Raw genomic sequence first — 17,837 nt, 5'->3', positions numbered from 1 at the left:
ATCGGAAAAACAGAGGTTCGGGCCCTGTTGAAAATTCTCGATAATGACCGCCGTATAAATACCGATGTAGCACATGGTAAGGGTGCAATACCATAAAAAACATCTAAGAGATGCCGAGACTCACACAAGCAGAACGTGATAGAGCCACTGGTATGGCCGACATGGGGGCCAGCCAACACCACATTGCAGAACATTCAATTGCAGTCAAGCCACCATCAGCAGACTGTTGGGTCGTTACCGCCTAACAGGCAGCACACAAGATCGTCCAAGATCGGGCAGGTCAAGTGTTACAACGCCAGGTGAAGATCTGTACATCCGCACAATCCACCTGCGTAACCGGTTTGTGACGGCGACGTCAACGGCGGAAACGGCGGAAACGGCACTGGGACACCCCATCAGCAGACGCACAGTCTTACGACGACTCCGCGTGAGTGGTATCAGAGCCTATCGCCCCTTCCGTGGAATGGCATTGACTCCTCTACACCGTCAAAACAGGCTGCGTTGGGCAAGAGTTGTACGTCGATGGCAGCGACGAGACTGGGAAAGGGTGCTGTTCACTGATGAAAGCCGATATAACCTCTTCAGAAATGATGGTCGAATTCGTGTGTATCGACGCAGGGGAGAGCGATTGGCACAAAACTGCATTCAGAATGTCCACCCTTTTGGTGCTGGTGGGGTGCTTGTGTGGGGCGGAATTTGTGGACAGGTGAGAACGGGATTGGTCATCATCCAGGGAAATCTGACTGGCCAAAGATACCGAGATGAAATATTGGAACCTTGTGTGGTGCCATTCGTGCATCCCTTAGAGCATCTGTGGGATCATCTTGATCGACGTCTGAGACAACGCGTCCCTCCCCCACAAAACAGGCAACAGCTCGAACAGGCTTTATTTGAGGAGTGGGACAGAATTCCTGATGACGTCATCCGGCGGCTGACGACTTCCATGAGGAGACGTATTTTGGCTTTAATTGATGCAATGGGTGCTCACACACGCTACTAACGATCTGTCTTATGACATGATAGGACATTAGGTACACCTCTTTAAGGGAGTCCCTTTACTTGCATTTGTGTAATTTTTCAGATTTACCCCATGCCTTCTTTACTCGGCCTGACAGCAAGTGTAATATCCATATGGCTTTGAATTTTTGAACAGAACTTGGAAAATGGTTTATTGCAATATAATGCTTATCATGTTGATACTGTCTGTCTTTCTTTCTCTTTCTTGTGGTGCTGAACAAGGTTATACGTTTCTTTTGCCCGGTAGTTTATATATATAAATAAGAATCTATTTTGTAGGGTCTTTTCGCAACCTGCGGATCCTACTCCCACCATAATGCTAGCCGCCGTCATATAGGTGTAATATTCTTGAGTACGGCGTAAAACACCAATCATATAAATAAACAAATCAATTTTGCATGGACTTAATCTGTTTAATTCAGATATAATCATTTTTATCTAGTCTTTGTTCATTTTAGTACATTAAAATTGAAATTTTGGAATTAAGCGCCACTGGATCAAAGCATCTTCGCACGTGAAAAACGGGGATGCCTATTAAAACAATTACGTCTCGCATCGAGGCTGTAATAACCATTTTAATAGTAACAGTTGTGGCTCAGTTGGTTAGCGCCCTAACGCAGCGTAATGAACCAGGAGCCTCTCTCACCAATGCGGTCTCTGTGAGTTGTGAGGTCGCTGTGAGTTGTGAGGTCGCTGTGAGTCCAGCTCATGCTCTTTTCCTTTCCGGCCGTAAGTGGGAAGGTCTTTCAGCAACCTGCGGATGGTCGTGGGTTTCAACAGGGCTCCGACCGGCTTCCTCCCACTATAATGCTGGCTGCCGTCGTATAAGTCAAATATTCTTGAGTACTTGAGCACGACGTAAAACACCAGTCATATATGTTTTTCCCTTTTACGAAGTTGATTGGTGTTTAAAACCATCTGCAAGAATTTTTTGCGATGGCGTTTTGGAAACCTAAGCGTCCGACGTAAACCAGTGTCAATAATATTCCCATGTGTGACGCACAGATATGCACACTATATCGGTGACAGACATATGGCCATCACTTGCCAAAGGCCGGGTTTGAACCTGTACCTGGTGTGTCTTTGCAACTTAAAGAACAGCACGACCACCTCCATTTTTAATAAGGTATGATACAGATTGACTTGTGTCAATTAGCTAGTTATAGCTACTCGGTTCTACGGAATGTGTGGCGAGTTAGATATGTTGGGCGTGGATGGGCTATTGTTACGGTGCTTCCTGACACGCTACAGACAACTTGAAGGCGTGACCGTCGATCAGCCAGTGGTCTGAGATGGGGCTTATGCGCTGCAGTCATCTTGCAACTTTCTGGTTCCGCAGATTCGAGCCCAACTTTAGTTGTGATTGGGTAGATCATATGCGCCTTTTTTTTGTCAGATAAATACAAGAATCGACTGTCAGACTATGATTAATTGAATGTTCCATAGTTTCTGTCAGGTCTGTGGGCGGTGTCCCGACCCTCGCGAAATTTGCTATCTTGGCAAAGTACCGGAAAACCTTCCAACTAGAAGCCGCAACCGAAACAGCGAGAGCTAGATCAGAAAGATGGGACGGCCAAGTGGAAACAGGGAGAGCTAGATCAGAAAGATGGGCCGACCAAGTGGAAACAGCGAGAGGAAGATGAGCCGACCAAGTGGAAAAAGCGAGAGCTAGATCAGAGAGATGGGCCGACCAAGTGGAAACAGCGAAAGTTAGATCAGAAAGATGGGCCGACCAAGAAGAAACAGCGAGAGCTAGATGAGAAAGATGAGCCGACCAAGTAAAAACAGCGAGAGCTAGATCAGAAAGATGGGCCGACCAAGTAAAAACAGCGAGAGCTAGATCAGAAAGATGGGCCGACCAAGTGGATAAAAAAAAGAAGTCTTAACACATGACTACAGCTAAATGCACATTCACGCACGTTTTATTCAAGTCTACAGATTTGACAGTAACTGACAAAACACAGTAAAGTGATCATGGCCAAAGGTCTACTCAACTTTCGCCAACGGTCAGTGGTTTTACGTCTGTAATCACCCTAGGTGAACTTTGACATGTTTAGTACAATCACCTCTAAGGACTATTTATTTTTCCGATTGTTCTTTAACGACATACTCATAAATATTTCACGTATACGATGGCGGTCAGCTTTTTTTTTTTTGGCGTAAAGCTCTGACCTTTACCATGTTATTGACACGACTTTATACTTCAGTCTTTAACGCACATTGGATTGCGCAAACGGTGACAGGATCATCGGCGACCGCTCATAGTGACAACGACCAACAATCAGTGAGAGCTGGGGAGTCCACAATTTGCCTGCCAAAAGGTCCGATTTGAACTCCGCACCTTGTGTTGTTTGGCCAGAGAACATTTCCTATTACATCTGTAAACACTGTAAATACCACGTACACTTAATAGTGTTCTCTTCCGCGCGCGTTTTGACATGTTCATCCCGAGCCGAATTGTTACTACATCTGTAATCACACCACGTACATTTGAAGGGTTTCTCTCCTGTGTGAGTTCTTACATGTTTACTTAAGGACGACCTGTTTTTACATCTGTAATCAAAACAGGCGCATTTGAAGGGTTTCTCTTCAGTGTAAATTCTGACAGGGTAGTTAGGGGCATCTTCCATCTGTAATCATACTGTTATTACACAAAACACATTTCTAGGGTTTCTCTCGTGTGTGAGATCTGGTGTGGAGAGTTAGGGACGACCTGCTACAACATCTGTAATCACACCAGGCACATTTGAAGGGATTCTCTCCTGTGTGAGTTCTAGTATGCACCTCTAGAGCATGTCTGTCACTACACCTGTGACCACAATGGCTACACAGAAATTGTTTCTGTCCTGTGTGAGTTCTGACATGTTTAGTTAGATAATCTCGTTTACTACACCTGTAATCACACCAGGTGCATTTGAAAGGTTTTTCTCCTTTGTGAGCTATCATGTGGTTCTTCAGATAATCTCTCCGATTACAACTGTAATCACACAAGGTACATTTAAAGGCGTGCTCTCTTGTATGAGTTCTGACGTGTTTGTTCAGAGCTGACTTACCTCTACCTCTGTAATCACACACGGTACACTTGTATGCCTTCTCTTTAGAGTGAATTCTAATGTGTTTATCTAAGTTACCTTTATAATTAGAGCTGTAATTACACCGCGAACATTTAAATGGTTTCTCTCCTATGTGAGTTTGGATATGCCTAGTTAGATGAACCTACCGAGGACATCTGTAATCACCTCACGTACATTTGAAGGGTTTCTCTCCCGTGTGTCTTTTGACATGTCTAGTTAGACTTTTCTGCACGCTACATCTGTAATCACACCAGGCACATTTGAAGGGTTTCTCTCCGGTGTGAGTTCTCAGATGGCCAGTTAGGGACGACTTGACATTACCTCTGTAATCGCACAAGGAACATTTGAAGGGTTTCTCTCCTGTGTGAGTTCTCAGATGGCTAGTTAGGGACGACTTGACATTACATCTGTAATCGCACAAGGAACATTTGAAGGGCTTCTCTCCGGTGTGAATTCTAAGATGTGTAGTCAGGGACCATTTTGTACTACATCTGTAATCACACCCTTCACATTTGAAGGGTTTCTCTCTTGTGTGAGTTTTGACATGGCTAGTTAGGGACCACTTGGCACTACATCTGTAATCACACCAGGTACATTTGAAGGGTTTCTCTCCTGTGTGAGTTCTCAGATGGTCAGTTAGGGACCACTTGGCACTACATCTGTAATCACACCAGGCACATTTGAAGGGTTTCTCTCCGGTGTGAGTTTTCAGATGGCTAGTTAGGGACGACTTGTCACTACATCTGTAATCACACCAGGCACATTTGAAGGGTTTCTCTCCTGTGTGAGTTCTCAGATGGCTAGTTAGGGACGACTTGGCACTACATCTGTAATCACACCATTCACATTTGAAGGGTTTCTCTCCGGTGTGAATTCTAAGATGTCTAGTCAGGGACCACTTTGCACTGCATTTGAAATCACACCATTCACATTTGAAGGGTTTCTCTTTTGTGTGAGTTTTGATATGGCTGGTTAGGGACGACTTGGCACTACATCTGTAATCACACCAGAGACATTTGAAGGGTTTCTCTCCTGTGTGAATTCTGACATGTGTACTTAAGGACGACCTGTTCCTACATCTGTAATCACACCAGGCACATTTGAAGGCTTTCTCTCCTGTGTGATTTCTGAAATGGGTAGTTAGGGTCCACTTAGTACGAAATCTGTCATTACACCGAGAACATTCAAATGGTTTCTCTACTGTGTGAGTTCGCATATGCCTAGTAAGATGAACCTCTTGTGCACATCTGTAATCACATCTGGAACATTTGAAGGGTTTCTCTCCTGTGTGTGTTCTCATGTGTCTAATTTGACACCACTTGGTTTTACCTCTGTAATCACATCTCGAACATTTAAAGGTCTTTTCTCCGCTGTGACTTCTGAAATCTTTCAAACCACTGGAGGAAGAATGTGCTTCCAATATAAACGCGTCCATACGGTAGCCGTTCTCATCAGTTATAATCAGTGTTTCCTCCTTATTTGTCGTGGGAGAAGGCAAGGTTTGAGAAGAAATCTGGACATCTGGACGATGACCACAGCCATTCTCGTCAGCTGTAAATAATGGCTCCATGGAAGGACAAGGAGAGTTTTGAGAGGAAATCTGGAGCTCTGGGCGCTGACCACAGCCATTCTTGTCAGCTGTCAATAATTGTTCTTCCTTAAACGTTATGGGAGAAAAGGAAGAGTTTTGAGTTGAAATCTGGAGATCTGGGCGCTGATTACAGCCGTTCTCGTCAGCTGTAAACAATGGTTCCTCCTTAAACGTTATGGGAGAACAAGGAGAGCTTCGTGAGGAAATCTGGAGCTCTGGGTGCTGATCACAGCCGTTCTCGTCAGTAGTAAATGATGGTTCCTCCTTAAACGTTATCGTAGAACAAGGAGAGCATTGTGAGGCAATCTGGAGCTCTGGGCGCTGATCACAGCCGTTCTCGTCATCTGTAAATAATGGTTCCTCCTTAAACGCCATGGGAGAACAAGGAGAGCATTGTGAGGAAGTCTGGAGATCTGGGCGCTGATCACAGCCGTTCTCGTCAGCTGTAAATAATGGTTCCTCCTTAAACGCCATGGGAAAACAAAGAGGGCTTCGTGAGGAAATCTGGCGCTCTGGGCGCTGATCACAGCCGTTCCCATCAGCTGTAAATGATGGTTCATCCTTAAACGCCATGGGAAAACAAGGAGGGCTTCGTGAGGAAATCTGGAGCTCTGGGTGCTGATCACAGCCGTTCTGGTCAGCTGTAAACAATGGCTCCTCCTTACACGTCACGGGAGAACAAGGAGAGCATTGTGAGGAAGTCTGGAGATCTGGAGGCTGACCACAGCCGTTCTGGTCAGCTGTAAATAATGGCTCCTCCTTACACGTCACGGGAGAACAAGGAGAGCATTGTGAGGAAGTCTGGAGATCTGGAGACTGACCACAGCCGTTCTCGTCAGCTGTAAATAATGGCTCCTCCTTACACGTCACGGGAGAACGAGGAGAGCATTGTGAGGAAGTCTGGAGATCTGGAGGCTGACCACAGCCGTTCTGGTCAGTTGTAAATAATGGCTCCTCCTTACACGTCACGGAAGAACAAAAAGACCATTGTGAGGAAATCTGGAGGCCTGGAGGCTGACCACAGCCGTTCTGGTCAGCTGTAAATAATGGCTCCTCCTTAAACGTCATGGGAGAACAAGGAGAGCATTGTGAGGAAGTCTGGAAATCTGGACGCTGATTACAGCCGTTCTCGTCAGCTGTAAACAATGGTTCCTCCTTAAACGCCATGAGAGAACAAGGTGAGCTTCGTGAGGAAATCTGGAGTTCAGGAGGCTGACCACAGCCGTTCTGGTCAGCTGTAAATAATGGTTCATCCTTACACGTCATGGGAGAACAAGGAGAGCTTTGTGAGGAAATCTGGAGTTCTGGAGACTGACCACAGCCGTTCTGGTCAGCTGTAAATAATGGTTCCTCCTTACACGTCACGGGAGAACAAGGAGAGCTTTGTGACCATATCTGGAGCTCTGTAATGAAACAAATTTCATTTATTGGAGAACAATATGTTTAAAATCATTTACTTATTTCATTGCCGTTTTACGCCGTACTCAAGAATATTTCACCTATACAGCGGTGGCCAGAATTATGGTGGGAGGATACCGGGCAGAGCCCTCAGAAAACCCACGATCATCTGAAGATTGCTGCAAAACTTTCCCAGGTATGGACGGCGAGAAAACCAGCATGAGGACTTAAATTATGCCTGAATAAAATAAAGACTATTAAATCAGTGTAGATTAATATATCTTTACTACTTCCCCTTATATAATGTCATGTACATGACAGGTGTATATATGGGGAGTTAGGACAGCATTTGCTATCATCTAGTAATTTTATCGATAAATCATTCTTTTCATTTACATTTTATTTTTGTAATAGATTTGACAAAAAGGCCTGGAATAAAATTTCAGAAGAAGCTGACATGGATACCTTTCAGAAACAGCGAACAATCGCAAAACCTTTCCTCTAATAAATTAAATGAAAAACAGTCTAGCAATGCAAATTTATTTCTTTCAATTTCATGACAACTTGTTTAAATGTCAGCGTGAAATACCATTGTAAATTATCTGAAGATCAGTGGTAAACAAATCTTAAAAGTGAAGTTTCAAAACCACATCCATACCCTCGGTGTTTGCAAAGTTAGGCTGGTGTATGGTGTCCGTTTCTTCTTGATGGAGCTTCTGGTCTACATTTTCTTTCGCCTCCGCCATGTTGCTTTGTAGTAAAGTCGCCATTAAGCTGATAGAAGTAAACTGCTTGTTTGACTGTCAACAGATAAGTTATGACTAGAGTTACAAACTGCCATCAAATATATGAGACTGACTCTTTTATCTTAGTGAGGTTTTAATGAGCGTGAGAACAGCGGTAAATGTTCCTCACAACAAATCCATCACGTGGGTTTGTTACTCACCGTAAGTCTCGAAATTGAGTGGTTTAAATGAGAGTTAGGAGCCTACCCTACTAGGACAATCCTTGTTTTGGTGGGTATATAAGGAAGGACTCACACACGGCGGTGAAAACATAACATGGAAGTTAATACACAACTGTATTTCGCGGCCTCAATAGTCCAAAACCAGGTTTTGGTGACGTTCACAATATATATATTCTGTGGACATTGTTCTGTTGTCTTACATACTACACGTTCTGGTTAATGTACAATATTGCTCATTTCACCATACCTTTTCCTGTTATCTTTCACCTTGTTGTCTACTTGCCTGGGGCTCGTACGAGCAAAGTGCCCGGTTGTCCGCGGTCTCGAATAGTACACAAGTAGCCAGCGCAGTATGGCTTAATACCACAATACTTGTACATCTCACCTTAACACAGCAGCACTGGTAATTGTATCCTATTCCTTATGGACAATATGGCCTTATTCATCACTTCTAGAAGTCTGTATTCTGCAAAGTCGATTCTCGGCTCGTCATTTCCGTGAAATCTAAACAAATCTATAGACCTGTTTGCTGACAACTCTTCGCTCGTCGCCAAAAAAAGATTTTCTTTGTGCTGTTGTAGCGCGTCGGGTTTACTAACACCGAGAACCACACCAAGCACACAGGATAAAATGTGGAAAACGGACTAACAAGTCAAGCGTGCAGGCCAACCCCGCGTTTCACATTAGGGAATGTAGAGGGTACATACATGGGGGAGGGGCATTATTTATAGTTGACGAGAACGGCTGTGATCAGCGACCAGAGCTCCAGACCTCCTCACAAAGCTCTCCTTGTTCTCATATGACAAATGAGGAGGAAACAGCGGTTATAACTGATGAAAATGGCTATATCATCGACAGACTTAATATGACATCACACTCTTCCTCCAGTGGTGAAAACAGCAGAAATTTAACTGAAGAAAGACTGTGGTACATCACAGAGCGAAGAGACCAGGCTGTGCAACGATGGACAATATCCGGGTGACAGAATAGAGAACCCATTTACATGTACCTGGTGTGATTACAGATGTAATGAGAGCGCGCTAGTTTCTCACGTCAGAATTCACACACGGGAGAAGGAGTTTAAATGTACCTGGTGTGATTACAGATGTAATTGGGAGAGTACCCTAGTTTTACACATCAGAATTCACACAGGGGAGAAGGAGTTTAAATGTACCTGGTGTGATGACAGATCGCTAGTTTTACACATTAAAAATCACACAGGGGAGAAGGAGATTAAATGTAGCTGGTGTGATTACAGACATATTGATTAGAGTACGTTAGTTGTACACATCAGAATTTACACAGCGGAGAAGGAGTTCAAATGTAGCTGGTTTCATTACAGTTGTAGAAGAAAGTACGTTAGTTTTACACATTAGAATTTACACAGGAAAGAAGGAGTTTAAATGTACCTGGTGTGATTACGGTTGTAATGAGAAGAGTGCGCTAGTTTTACACATCAGAATTCCCACAGGATACTGAAGACCTTCCCTCGTATGGCCGGATAGGAAGCCAGCATATGCGACCGCACTGGTGAGAGGCTCCTGTGTCATTACACTGCGCTAGCATGGCAAAGAACTGAGCCAGATTAAAAATAAAAGAAACCCTTTCAATGCACTATATGTAGTTACAAATGTAACTGGAGTGATTACAGACTTAGAAATGTATGAATTCAAACAATTTAGTAATATAATTCCTGCATGTTTTAAGTACTGTATTCTGGCAAAGGAATCAAGTCAGATATTGTTTCCGTTGTAATCGCATAATCTAAAGGGGGGTGGGCCGAGGTCTAGTGGTTAGAGGCGCTTGACTTTTAATGAGGTACAGGTTAAAATACAGCTTTGGACCGGGAATTTCTGGAGGGACTGTGGTGACAATGAGAGATCACTGCTAGAGGGACCATGATGACAATGAGGGATCAATGCTAGAGGGGCCATGATGACAATGAGGGATCACTGCTAGAGGGACCATGATGACAATGAGAGATCAGTGCTAGAGGGACCATGATGACGATGAGAGATCACTGCTAGAGGGACCATGATGACAATGAGGGATCACTGCTAGAGGGACCGTGATGACAATGAGGGATCACTGCTAGAGGGACCATGATGACAATGAGGGATCACTGCTAGAGGGGCCATGATGACAATGAGGGATCACTGCTAGAGGGGCCATGATGACAATGAGGGATCACTGCTAGAGGGACCGTGATGACAATGAGGGATCACTGCTAGAGGGGCCGTGATGACAATGAGGGGTCACTGCTAGAGGGGCCTCGGTGACAATAGGGGATCACTGCTAGAGGGGCCTTGGTGACAGTGGGGGATTTGTCAGAGTGCAAACTACGGAAAACTATTTTGCCAGACTTTTGTTATTACTGGGCCTGTAGTATTAGGTGGCGAAATTCCATGCCCCATTTATCTCAATTTTAACCCACCAATACGAACTCCCTCTCCGGTCTTACGTGCGAAAATCTGCCAGCAACCTGCTGATGGTCGTGGGTTTCCACCGGACTCTGCCCGGTTTCCTCTCACCATAATGCTGACCCCGTCGTATAAGTGAAACATTCCACATGTTGAGAAACAACCACATGTCCCTTAAGTGAGGAAATAACCACATGCACCTTTTCTGGGAAAACAACCGCATGCACCTTGTCTGGGAAAATAACCGCATACACCTTGTCTGGGGAAACAACCGTATTCACGCTGTCTGGGGAAAACAGTCGCATGCACCTTATCTGGGGAAAACAACCGTATGCACCTTGTCCTGGGGAAACAACCGCATGCTCCCTGTTTGGGAAACAACCACATGCCCCTCGCCTGAAGAAACAACCACATGCACTTTATCTGGGGAAAATAACTACATTCAGCTCACCTGGAGGAAACAATCACATAATCACATGTACCTTGCCCAGTTGAACAACCGCACCGGAGCATTGAGAGAGGTTGCCACAGACGTTTTCTTCAGCACACATTCAAAGTTAATTGGTGTGCTGAGTTTAGAAGTTGAGATTCCATGCAAGTGTAACACTGGGGCCCCGACTTATATCTGGCAACCACAGTCGAGTGGGGCCCCGACTTATATCTGGTAACCACAGTCAAGTGGGGCCCCGACTTATATCTGGCAACCACAGTCGAGTGGGGCCCCGACTTATATCTGGCAACCACAGTCGAGTGGGGCCCCGACTTATATCTGGCAACCACAGTCGCGTGGGGCCCCGACATATCTGGCAACCACAGTCGAGTGGGGCCCCGACTTATATCTGGCAACCACAGTCAAGTGGGTCCCCGACTTCTATCTGGCAACCACAGTCGAGTGGGGCCCCTACTTATATCTGGCAACCGCAGTCGACTGGGGCCCCGACTTATATCTGGCAACCACAATCGAGTGGGGCCCCGACTTATACCTGGTAATTACAGTCGAGTGGGGCCCCGACTTATATCTGGCAACCACAGTCCAGCGGGGCCCCGACTTATATCTGGCAACCGCAGTCGAGTGGGGCCCCGACTTATATCTGGCAACCACAATCGAGTGGGGCCCCGACTTATACCTGGCAATTACAGTCGAGTGGGGCCCCGACTTATATCTGGCAACCAAAGTCGAGTGGGGCTCCGACTTATATCTGGCAACCAAAGTCGAGTAGGGTATTTCATGTTATTTGTGAAAACTGAAGAGAATCTATCTCTAAACTGTTTAGTAGCCAAAGTTGTGCATTTAGCCAGATACAGTTATATATATATAAATAAGAATCTATTTTGTTGGGTCAACCTGCAGACGGTCGTGGGTTTCCCCCAGGCTCTGCCCGGGTTCCTCCCACCATAGTGCTAGCCGCTGTCATATAGGTGAAATATTCTAGAGTGTGGCGTAAAACACCAATCAAATAAATAAATAAATCAATTTTGTAGGTACTGAATCTGTTTTATTCAGAAACAATTATTTTCATCTAGTCTTTGTTCTTCATTTTAGTACATTAAAATTGGAATTTTGGAATTAATCGCCACTGGATCAAAGCGTCTTCGCACGTGAAAAACGGGGATGCATATTAAAACAATTGATTACGTCTCGCATCGAGGCTGTAATAACCATTTTAATAGTAACAGAGGCCTCCGTGTGGCTCAGTTGATTAGAGCGCTAACGCAGCGTAATGACCCAGGAGCCTCTCACCAATGCGGTCTCTGTGAGTTGTGAGGTCGCTGTGAGTTGTGAGGTCGCTGTGAGTCCAGCTCATGCTCTTTTCCTTTCCGGCCGTAAGTGGGAAGGTCTTTCAGCAACCTGCGGATGATCGTGGGTTTCAACCGGGCTCCGCCCGGCTTCCTCCCGACTGGCCGCCGACGTATAAGTAAAATATTCTTGAGTACGGCGTAAAACGCCAATCAAATAAATAAATAAATAATAAAACAACAGTCGTATATGTTTTTTTCCTTTTACAAAGTTGCTTGGTGTTTAAAACCATCTACAAGAATTTTTTACGATGGCGTTTTGGAAACCTAAGCGCCCGACGTAAACCAGTGTCAATAACATTCCCATGTGTGACGCACAGATATGCACACTATATCGGTGACAGACATCACTTGCCAAAGGCCGGGTTTGAACCTGTACCTGGTGTGTCTTTGCAACTTAAAGAACAGCACGACCACCTCCGTTTTTAACAACAAGGTATGATACAGATTGACTTGTGTCAATTAGCTAGTTATAGCTACTCGGTTCTACGGAATGTGTGGCGAGTTAGATATGTTGGGCGTGGATGGGCTATTGTTACGGTGCTTCCTGACAGGCTACAGACAACTTGAAGGCGTGACCGTCGATCAGCCAGTGGTCTGAGATGGGGCTTATGCGCTGTAGACATCGTGCAACTTTCTGGTTCCGCAGATTCGAGCCCAACTTTAGTTGTGATTGCGTAGACCATATGCGCTTTATTTTTGTCAGATAAATACAAGAATCGACTGTCAGACTATGATTGATTGAATGTTCCATGGTTTCTGTCAGGTTTGTCGGCGGTGTCCCGACCCTCGCGAAATTTGCTATCTTGGCAAAGTACCGGAAAACCTTCCGACTGGAAGTCGCAACCGAAACAGCGAGAGCTAGATCAGAAAGATGGGACGACGAAGTGGAAATAGCGAGAGCTAGATCAGAGAGATGGGCCGACCAAGTGGAAACAGCGAGAGCTAGATGAGGAAGATGAGCCGACCAAGTGGAACAGCGAGAGCTAGATTAGAAAGATGGGCCGACCAAGTGGAAACAGAGAGAGTTAGATCAGAAAGATGGACCGACCAAGTGGAAACATGGAGAGCTAGATCAGAAAGATGGGCCGACCAAGTGGATAAAAAAAAGAAGTCTTAACACATGACTACAGCTAAATGCACATTCACGCACGTTTTAATCGTCTACAGATTTGACAGTAACTGACAAAACACAGTAGAGTGATCATGGCCAAAGGTCTACTCAACTTTCGCCAACGGTCAGTGGTTTTACGTCTGTTATCACCCTAGGTGAACTTTGACACGTTTAGTACAATCGCCTCTATAATTATTTATTTATCCGATTGTTCTTTAACGACATACTCATAAATATTTCACGTATACGATGGCGCTCAGGTTTTTTTTTTTTTTTGGTAAAGGCGTAAAGCTCTGACCTTTAACATGTTATTGACACAACTTCATACTTCAGTCTTTAACGCACATTGGATTGCTCAAACAGTGACAGGATCATCGGCGACCGCTCATAGTGACAACAACCAACAATCAGTGAGAGCTGGGGAGTCCACACTTTGCCTGCCAAAAGGTCCCATTTGAACTCCGCACCTTGTGTTGTTTGGTCAGAGAACATTTCCTATTACATCTGTAAACACACAACATACACTGGAATCGCTTCTCTGTTGTGTGAGTTCTAACATGTACATCATCTTCGCCGACTTCATCTGCAATCGAATAACGAGGCAAAAAAGGCGTTTCTTTCTAATGTGCGTAATCACACCAAGTACATTAGATAGTATTCTCCTCCGCGTGCGTTTTGACACGTGCACCCACAGCCAAATTCTTACTAAATCTGTAGTCACATCAGGTACAATAGATAGCATTCTCCTCCGCGTGCGTTTTGACACGTGCACCCACAGCCAAATTCTTACTAAATTTGTAGTCACATCAGGTACAATAGATAGTATTCTCCTCCGCGTGCGTTTTGACACGTGCACCCACAACCAAATTCTTACTAAATCTGTAGTCACATCAGGTACAATAGATAGCATTCTCCTCCGCGTGCGTTTTGACACGTGCACCCACAGCCAAATTCTTACTAAATCTGTAGTCACATCAGGTACAATATATAGCATTCTCCTCCGCGTGCGTTTTGACACGTGCACCCATAGCCAAATTCTTACTAAATCTGTAAACACATCAGGTACAATATATAGCGTTCTCTCCCGCCCGCGTTTTGACAATTTCACCCAGAGCCGAATTGTTACTACATCTGTAATCTCACCACGTACATTTGATAGTGTTCTCTTCCGCGCGCGTTTTGACATGTTCATCCCGAGCCGAATTGTTACTACATCTGTAATCTCACCACGTACATTTGATAGTGTTCTCTTCCGCGTGCGTTTTGACATGCTAACACAGAGCCGAATTGTTACTACATCTGTAATCACACCACGTACATTTGAAGGGTTTCTCTCCTGTGCGAGTTTCTCTCCAGTGTGAATTCTGACAGGGTAGTTAGGGATATTTTCCATCTGTAATCATACTGTTATTACACAAAACACATTTCTAGGGTTTCTCTCGTGTGTGAGATCTGGTGTGGAGAGTTAGGGATGACTTGCTACAACATCTGTAATCACACCCAGGCACATTTGAAGGGTTTCTCTCCTGTGTGAGTTCTAGTATGCACCTCTAGAGCATGTCTGTCACTACACCTGTGACCACAATGGCTACACAGAAATTGTTTCTGTCCTGTGTGAGTTCTGACATGTTTAGTTAGATAATCTCGTTTACTACACCTGTAATCACACCAGGTGCATTTGAAAGGTTTTTCTCCTTTGTGAGCTATCATGTGGTTCTTCAGATAATCTCTCCGATTACAACTGTAATCACACAAGGTACATTTAAAGGCGTGCTCTCTTGTATGAGTTCTGACGTGTTTGTTCAGAGCTGACTTACCTCTACCTCTGTAATCACACAAGGTACACTTGTATGGCTTCTCTTTAGAGTGAATTCTCATGTGTTTATCTAAGTTACCCTTATCATTAGAAATGTAATTACACCGAAAGCATTTAAATGGTTTCTCTCCTGTGTGAGTTCGGATATGCCTAGTTAGATGAACCTGCCGTGCACATCTGTAATCACATCTGGTACATTTGAATGGTTTCTCTCCCGTGTGTGTTTTGACGTGTCTAGTTAAATCACTCTGACAACTAAATCTGTCATTGCACCAGGCGCATTTAAAGGTTTTCTCTCCTGTGTGGGTTCTCAGATGGCTAGTTAGGGACGACTTGGCACTACATCTGTAATCACACAAGGCACATCTGAAGGGTTTCTCTCCGGTGTGAGTTCTGACGTGTTTACTCAGAGCGGACTTACCTCTACCTCTGTAATCACAGAGGTTACACTCGTATGGCTTCTCTTCAGAGTGAATTCTAATGTGTTTATGTAAATTACCTTTATAATTAGAACTATAGTTACACCGCGAACATTTAAATGCTTTCTCTCCTGTGTGAGTTTGGATATGCCTAGTTAGATGAACCTGCCGCGCACATCTGTAATCACATCTGGTACATTTGAAGGGTTTCTCTCCCGTGTGTGTTTTGACGTGTCTAGTTAGATTTCTCTGCACACTACATCTATAATCACACCATTCACATCTAAAGGGTTTCTCTCCTGTATGAGTTCTGAGATGGCTAGTTAGGGACGACTTGACATTACATCTGTAATCACACAAGGAACATTTGAAGGGCTTCTCTCCGGTGTGAATTCTAAGATGTCTTGTTATGGACCACTTGGCACTACATCTGTAATCACACCATTCACATTTGAAGGGTTTCTCTCCTGTGTGAGTTTTGACATGGCTAATTAGGGACGACTTGGCACTACATCTGTAATCACACCAGGCACATTTGAAGGGTTTCTCTCCCGTGTGAGTTCTGACATGGGTAGTTAATGACGACTTGGCACTACATCTGTAATCACACCAGGCACATTTGAACGGTTTCTCTCCTGTGTGATTTCTTAAATGGCTAGTTAGGGACGACTTGTCACTACATCTGTAATCACACCAGGCACATTTGAAGGGTTTCTCTCCTGTATGAGTTCTGACATGTGTAGTTAGGGACCACTTAGTACGAAATCTGTCACTACACCGAGAACATTTAAATGGTTTCTCTCCTGTGTGAGTTCGGATATGCCTAGTAAGATGAACCTGCTGTGCACATCTGTAATCACATCTGGTACATTTGAAGGGTTTCTCTCCCGTGTGTGTTCTCACGTGTTTAATTAGGCACCACTTGGTTTTACCTCTGTAATCACATCTCGAGCATTTAAAAGTCTTTTCTCCGCTTTGACTTCTGAAATGTTTCAAACTAGTGGAGAAAGAGTGTGCTGTCATTTTGAACGTGTCTATACGGTAGCCGTCCTCATCAGTTATAATCAGTGTTTCATCCTGATTTGTCGTGGGAGAAGAAGGCAAGGTTTGAGAGGAAATCTGGAGTTCTGAATCTGGAGTTCTGGACGATGATCACAGCCGTTCTGGTCTGCTGTAAATAACGGTTTCTCTTTAAACATCATGGGAGAACAAAGAGAGCTTCCTGGGGAAATCTCACGCTCTGGACGATGACCACAGCTATTCTTGTCAGCTGTAAACAATGGTTCCTCTTTAAACCTCACGGGAGAACAACGAGCGCTTTCTGAAGAAAACTGGACCTCTGGACGCTGATCGCAGCGACTCTCGTCAGCTGTAAATAACGGCTCTACCTTACACGTCATGGAAGAACAAGGATAGTTTTGCAAGGAAATCTGGAGATCTGGACACTGATGACAGCCGTTCTGGTCATCTGTAAATAATGGTTGCTCCTTACACGTCTTGGGAGAACAAGGAGAGCTTTGTGAGGAAATCTGGAGCTCTTGACGCTGGTCACAACTATTCTCGTCAGCTCTCAATAATGGTTCCTTATCAAATGTCTTGGGTGAAGAATGAGAGCTTTGTGAGGAAATCTGGAGCTCTGGAGACTGACCACAGCCGTTCTCTGTAAATAATGACTCCTCCTTAAACGTTATTGTAGAACAAGGAGAGCTTTGTGAGGAAATCTGGAGTTCTGGAGACTGACCACAGCCGTTCTGGTCAGCTGTAAATAATGGTTCATCCTTAAACGTCATGGGAGAACAAGGTGAGCTTCGTGAGGAAATCTGGAGCTCTTGACGCTGGTCACAACTATTCTCGTCAGCTCTCAATAATGGTTCCTTATCAAATGTCTTGGGAGAACAAGGAGACCATTGTGAGGAAATCTGGAGCTCTGGAGACTGACCACAGCCGTTCTCGCCAGCAGTAAATAATGTTTTTTCCATATACGTCGTGAGAGAACAAAGAGAGCTTTGTGAGGAAATCTGGAGTTCTGGGGGCTGACCACAGCCGTTCTGGTCAGCTGTAAATAATGGCTCCTCCTTACACGTCATGGAAGAACAAAAAGACCATTGTGAGGAAATCTGGAGGCCTGGAGGCTGACCACAGCCGTTCTGGTCAGCTGTAAATAATGGCTCCTCCTTAAACGTCATGGGAGAACAAGGACAGCATTGTGAGGAAGTCTGGAAAT

The 17,837-nt window shown here is 44.6% G+C and overlaps 3 protein-coding genes across 3 annotated transcripts; all 3 read right to left on the bottom strand.

Annotated features, from left to right (window-relative positions):
* Window positions 1-3,556: 3,556 nt before the first annotated feature.
* Window positions 3,557-4,224, bottom strand: LOC135479349 (oocyte zinc finger protein XlCOF28-like; the record flags this gene model as incomplete). Its single annotated transcript, XM_064759173.1, has 1 exon — window positions 3,557-4,224. A coding segment is annotated over one exon (543 nt), but the record flags the coding sequence as incomplete, so codon positions are not given.
* On the bottom strand, window positions 4,099-6,948 carry LOC135479348 (zinc finger protein 135-like). Its single transcript, XM_064759171.1, has one exon. It carries the CDS (start codon window positions 6,946-6,948, stop codon window positions 4,258-4,260), a length of 2,691 nt encoding a protein of 896 aa, XP_064615241.1. The 3' UTR covers window positions 4,099-4,257.
* A 6,538-nt stretch (window positions 6,949-13,486) lies between these two features.
* On the bottom strand, window positions 13,487-16,722 carry LOC135479090 (gastrula zinc finger protein XlCGF57.1-like). The gene has a single exon (XM_064758812.1). The coding sequence runs from the start codon at window positions 16,634-16,636 to the stop codon at window positions 14,873-14,875; it is 1,764 nt and encodes a 587-aa protein (XP_064614882.1). The 5' UTR covers window positions 16,637-16,722; the 3' UTR covers window positions 13,487-14,872.
* Window positions 16,723-17,837: the final 1,115 nt, after the last annotated feature.

This window comes from Liolophura sinensis, chromosome 12, assembly GCF_032854445.1.
Source record: "Liolophura sinensis isolate JHLJ2023 chromosome 12, CUHK_Ljap_v2, whole genome shotgun sequence".
NCBI lineage: Eukaryota > Metazoa > Mollusca > Polyplacophora > Chitonida > Chitonidae > Liolophura > Liolophura sinensis.
Note: the sequence above shows the minus strand (reverse complement) of the source record. Positions and strands in the feature narration are given on the sequence as shown.

Excerpts from the sequence above, each read along its gene's own strand:
- LOC135479090 (XM_064758812.1), bottom strand. The coding sequence starts at position 16,636 with ATGACAGCACACTCTTTCTCCACTAGTTTGAAACATTTCAGAAGTCAA.
- LOC135479348 (XM_064759171.1), bottom strand. The coding sequence starts at position 6,948 with ATGACGTGTAAGGATGAACCATTATTTACAGCTGACCAGAACGGCTGT.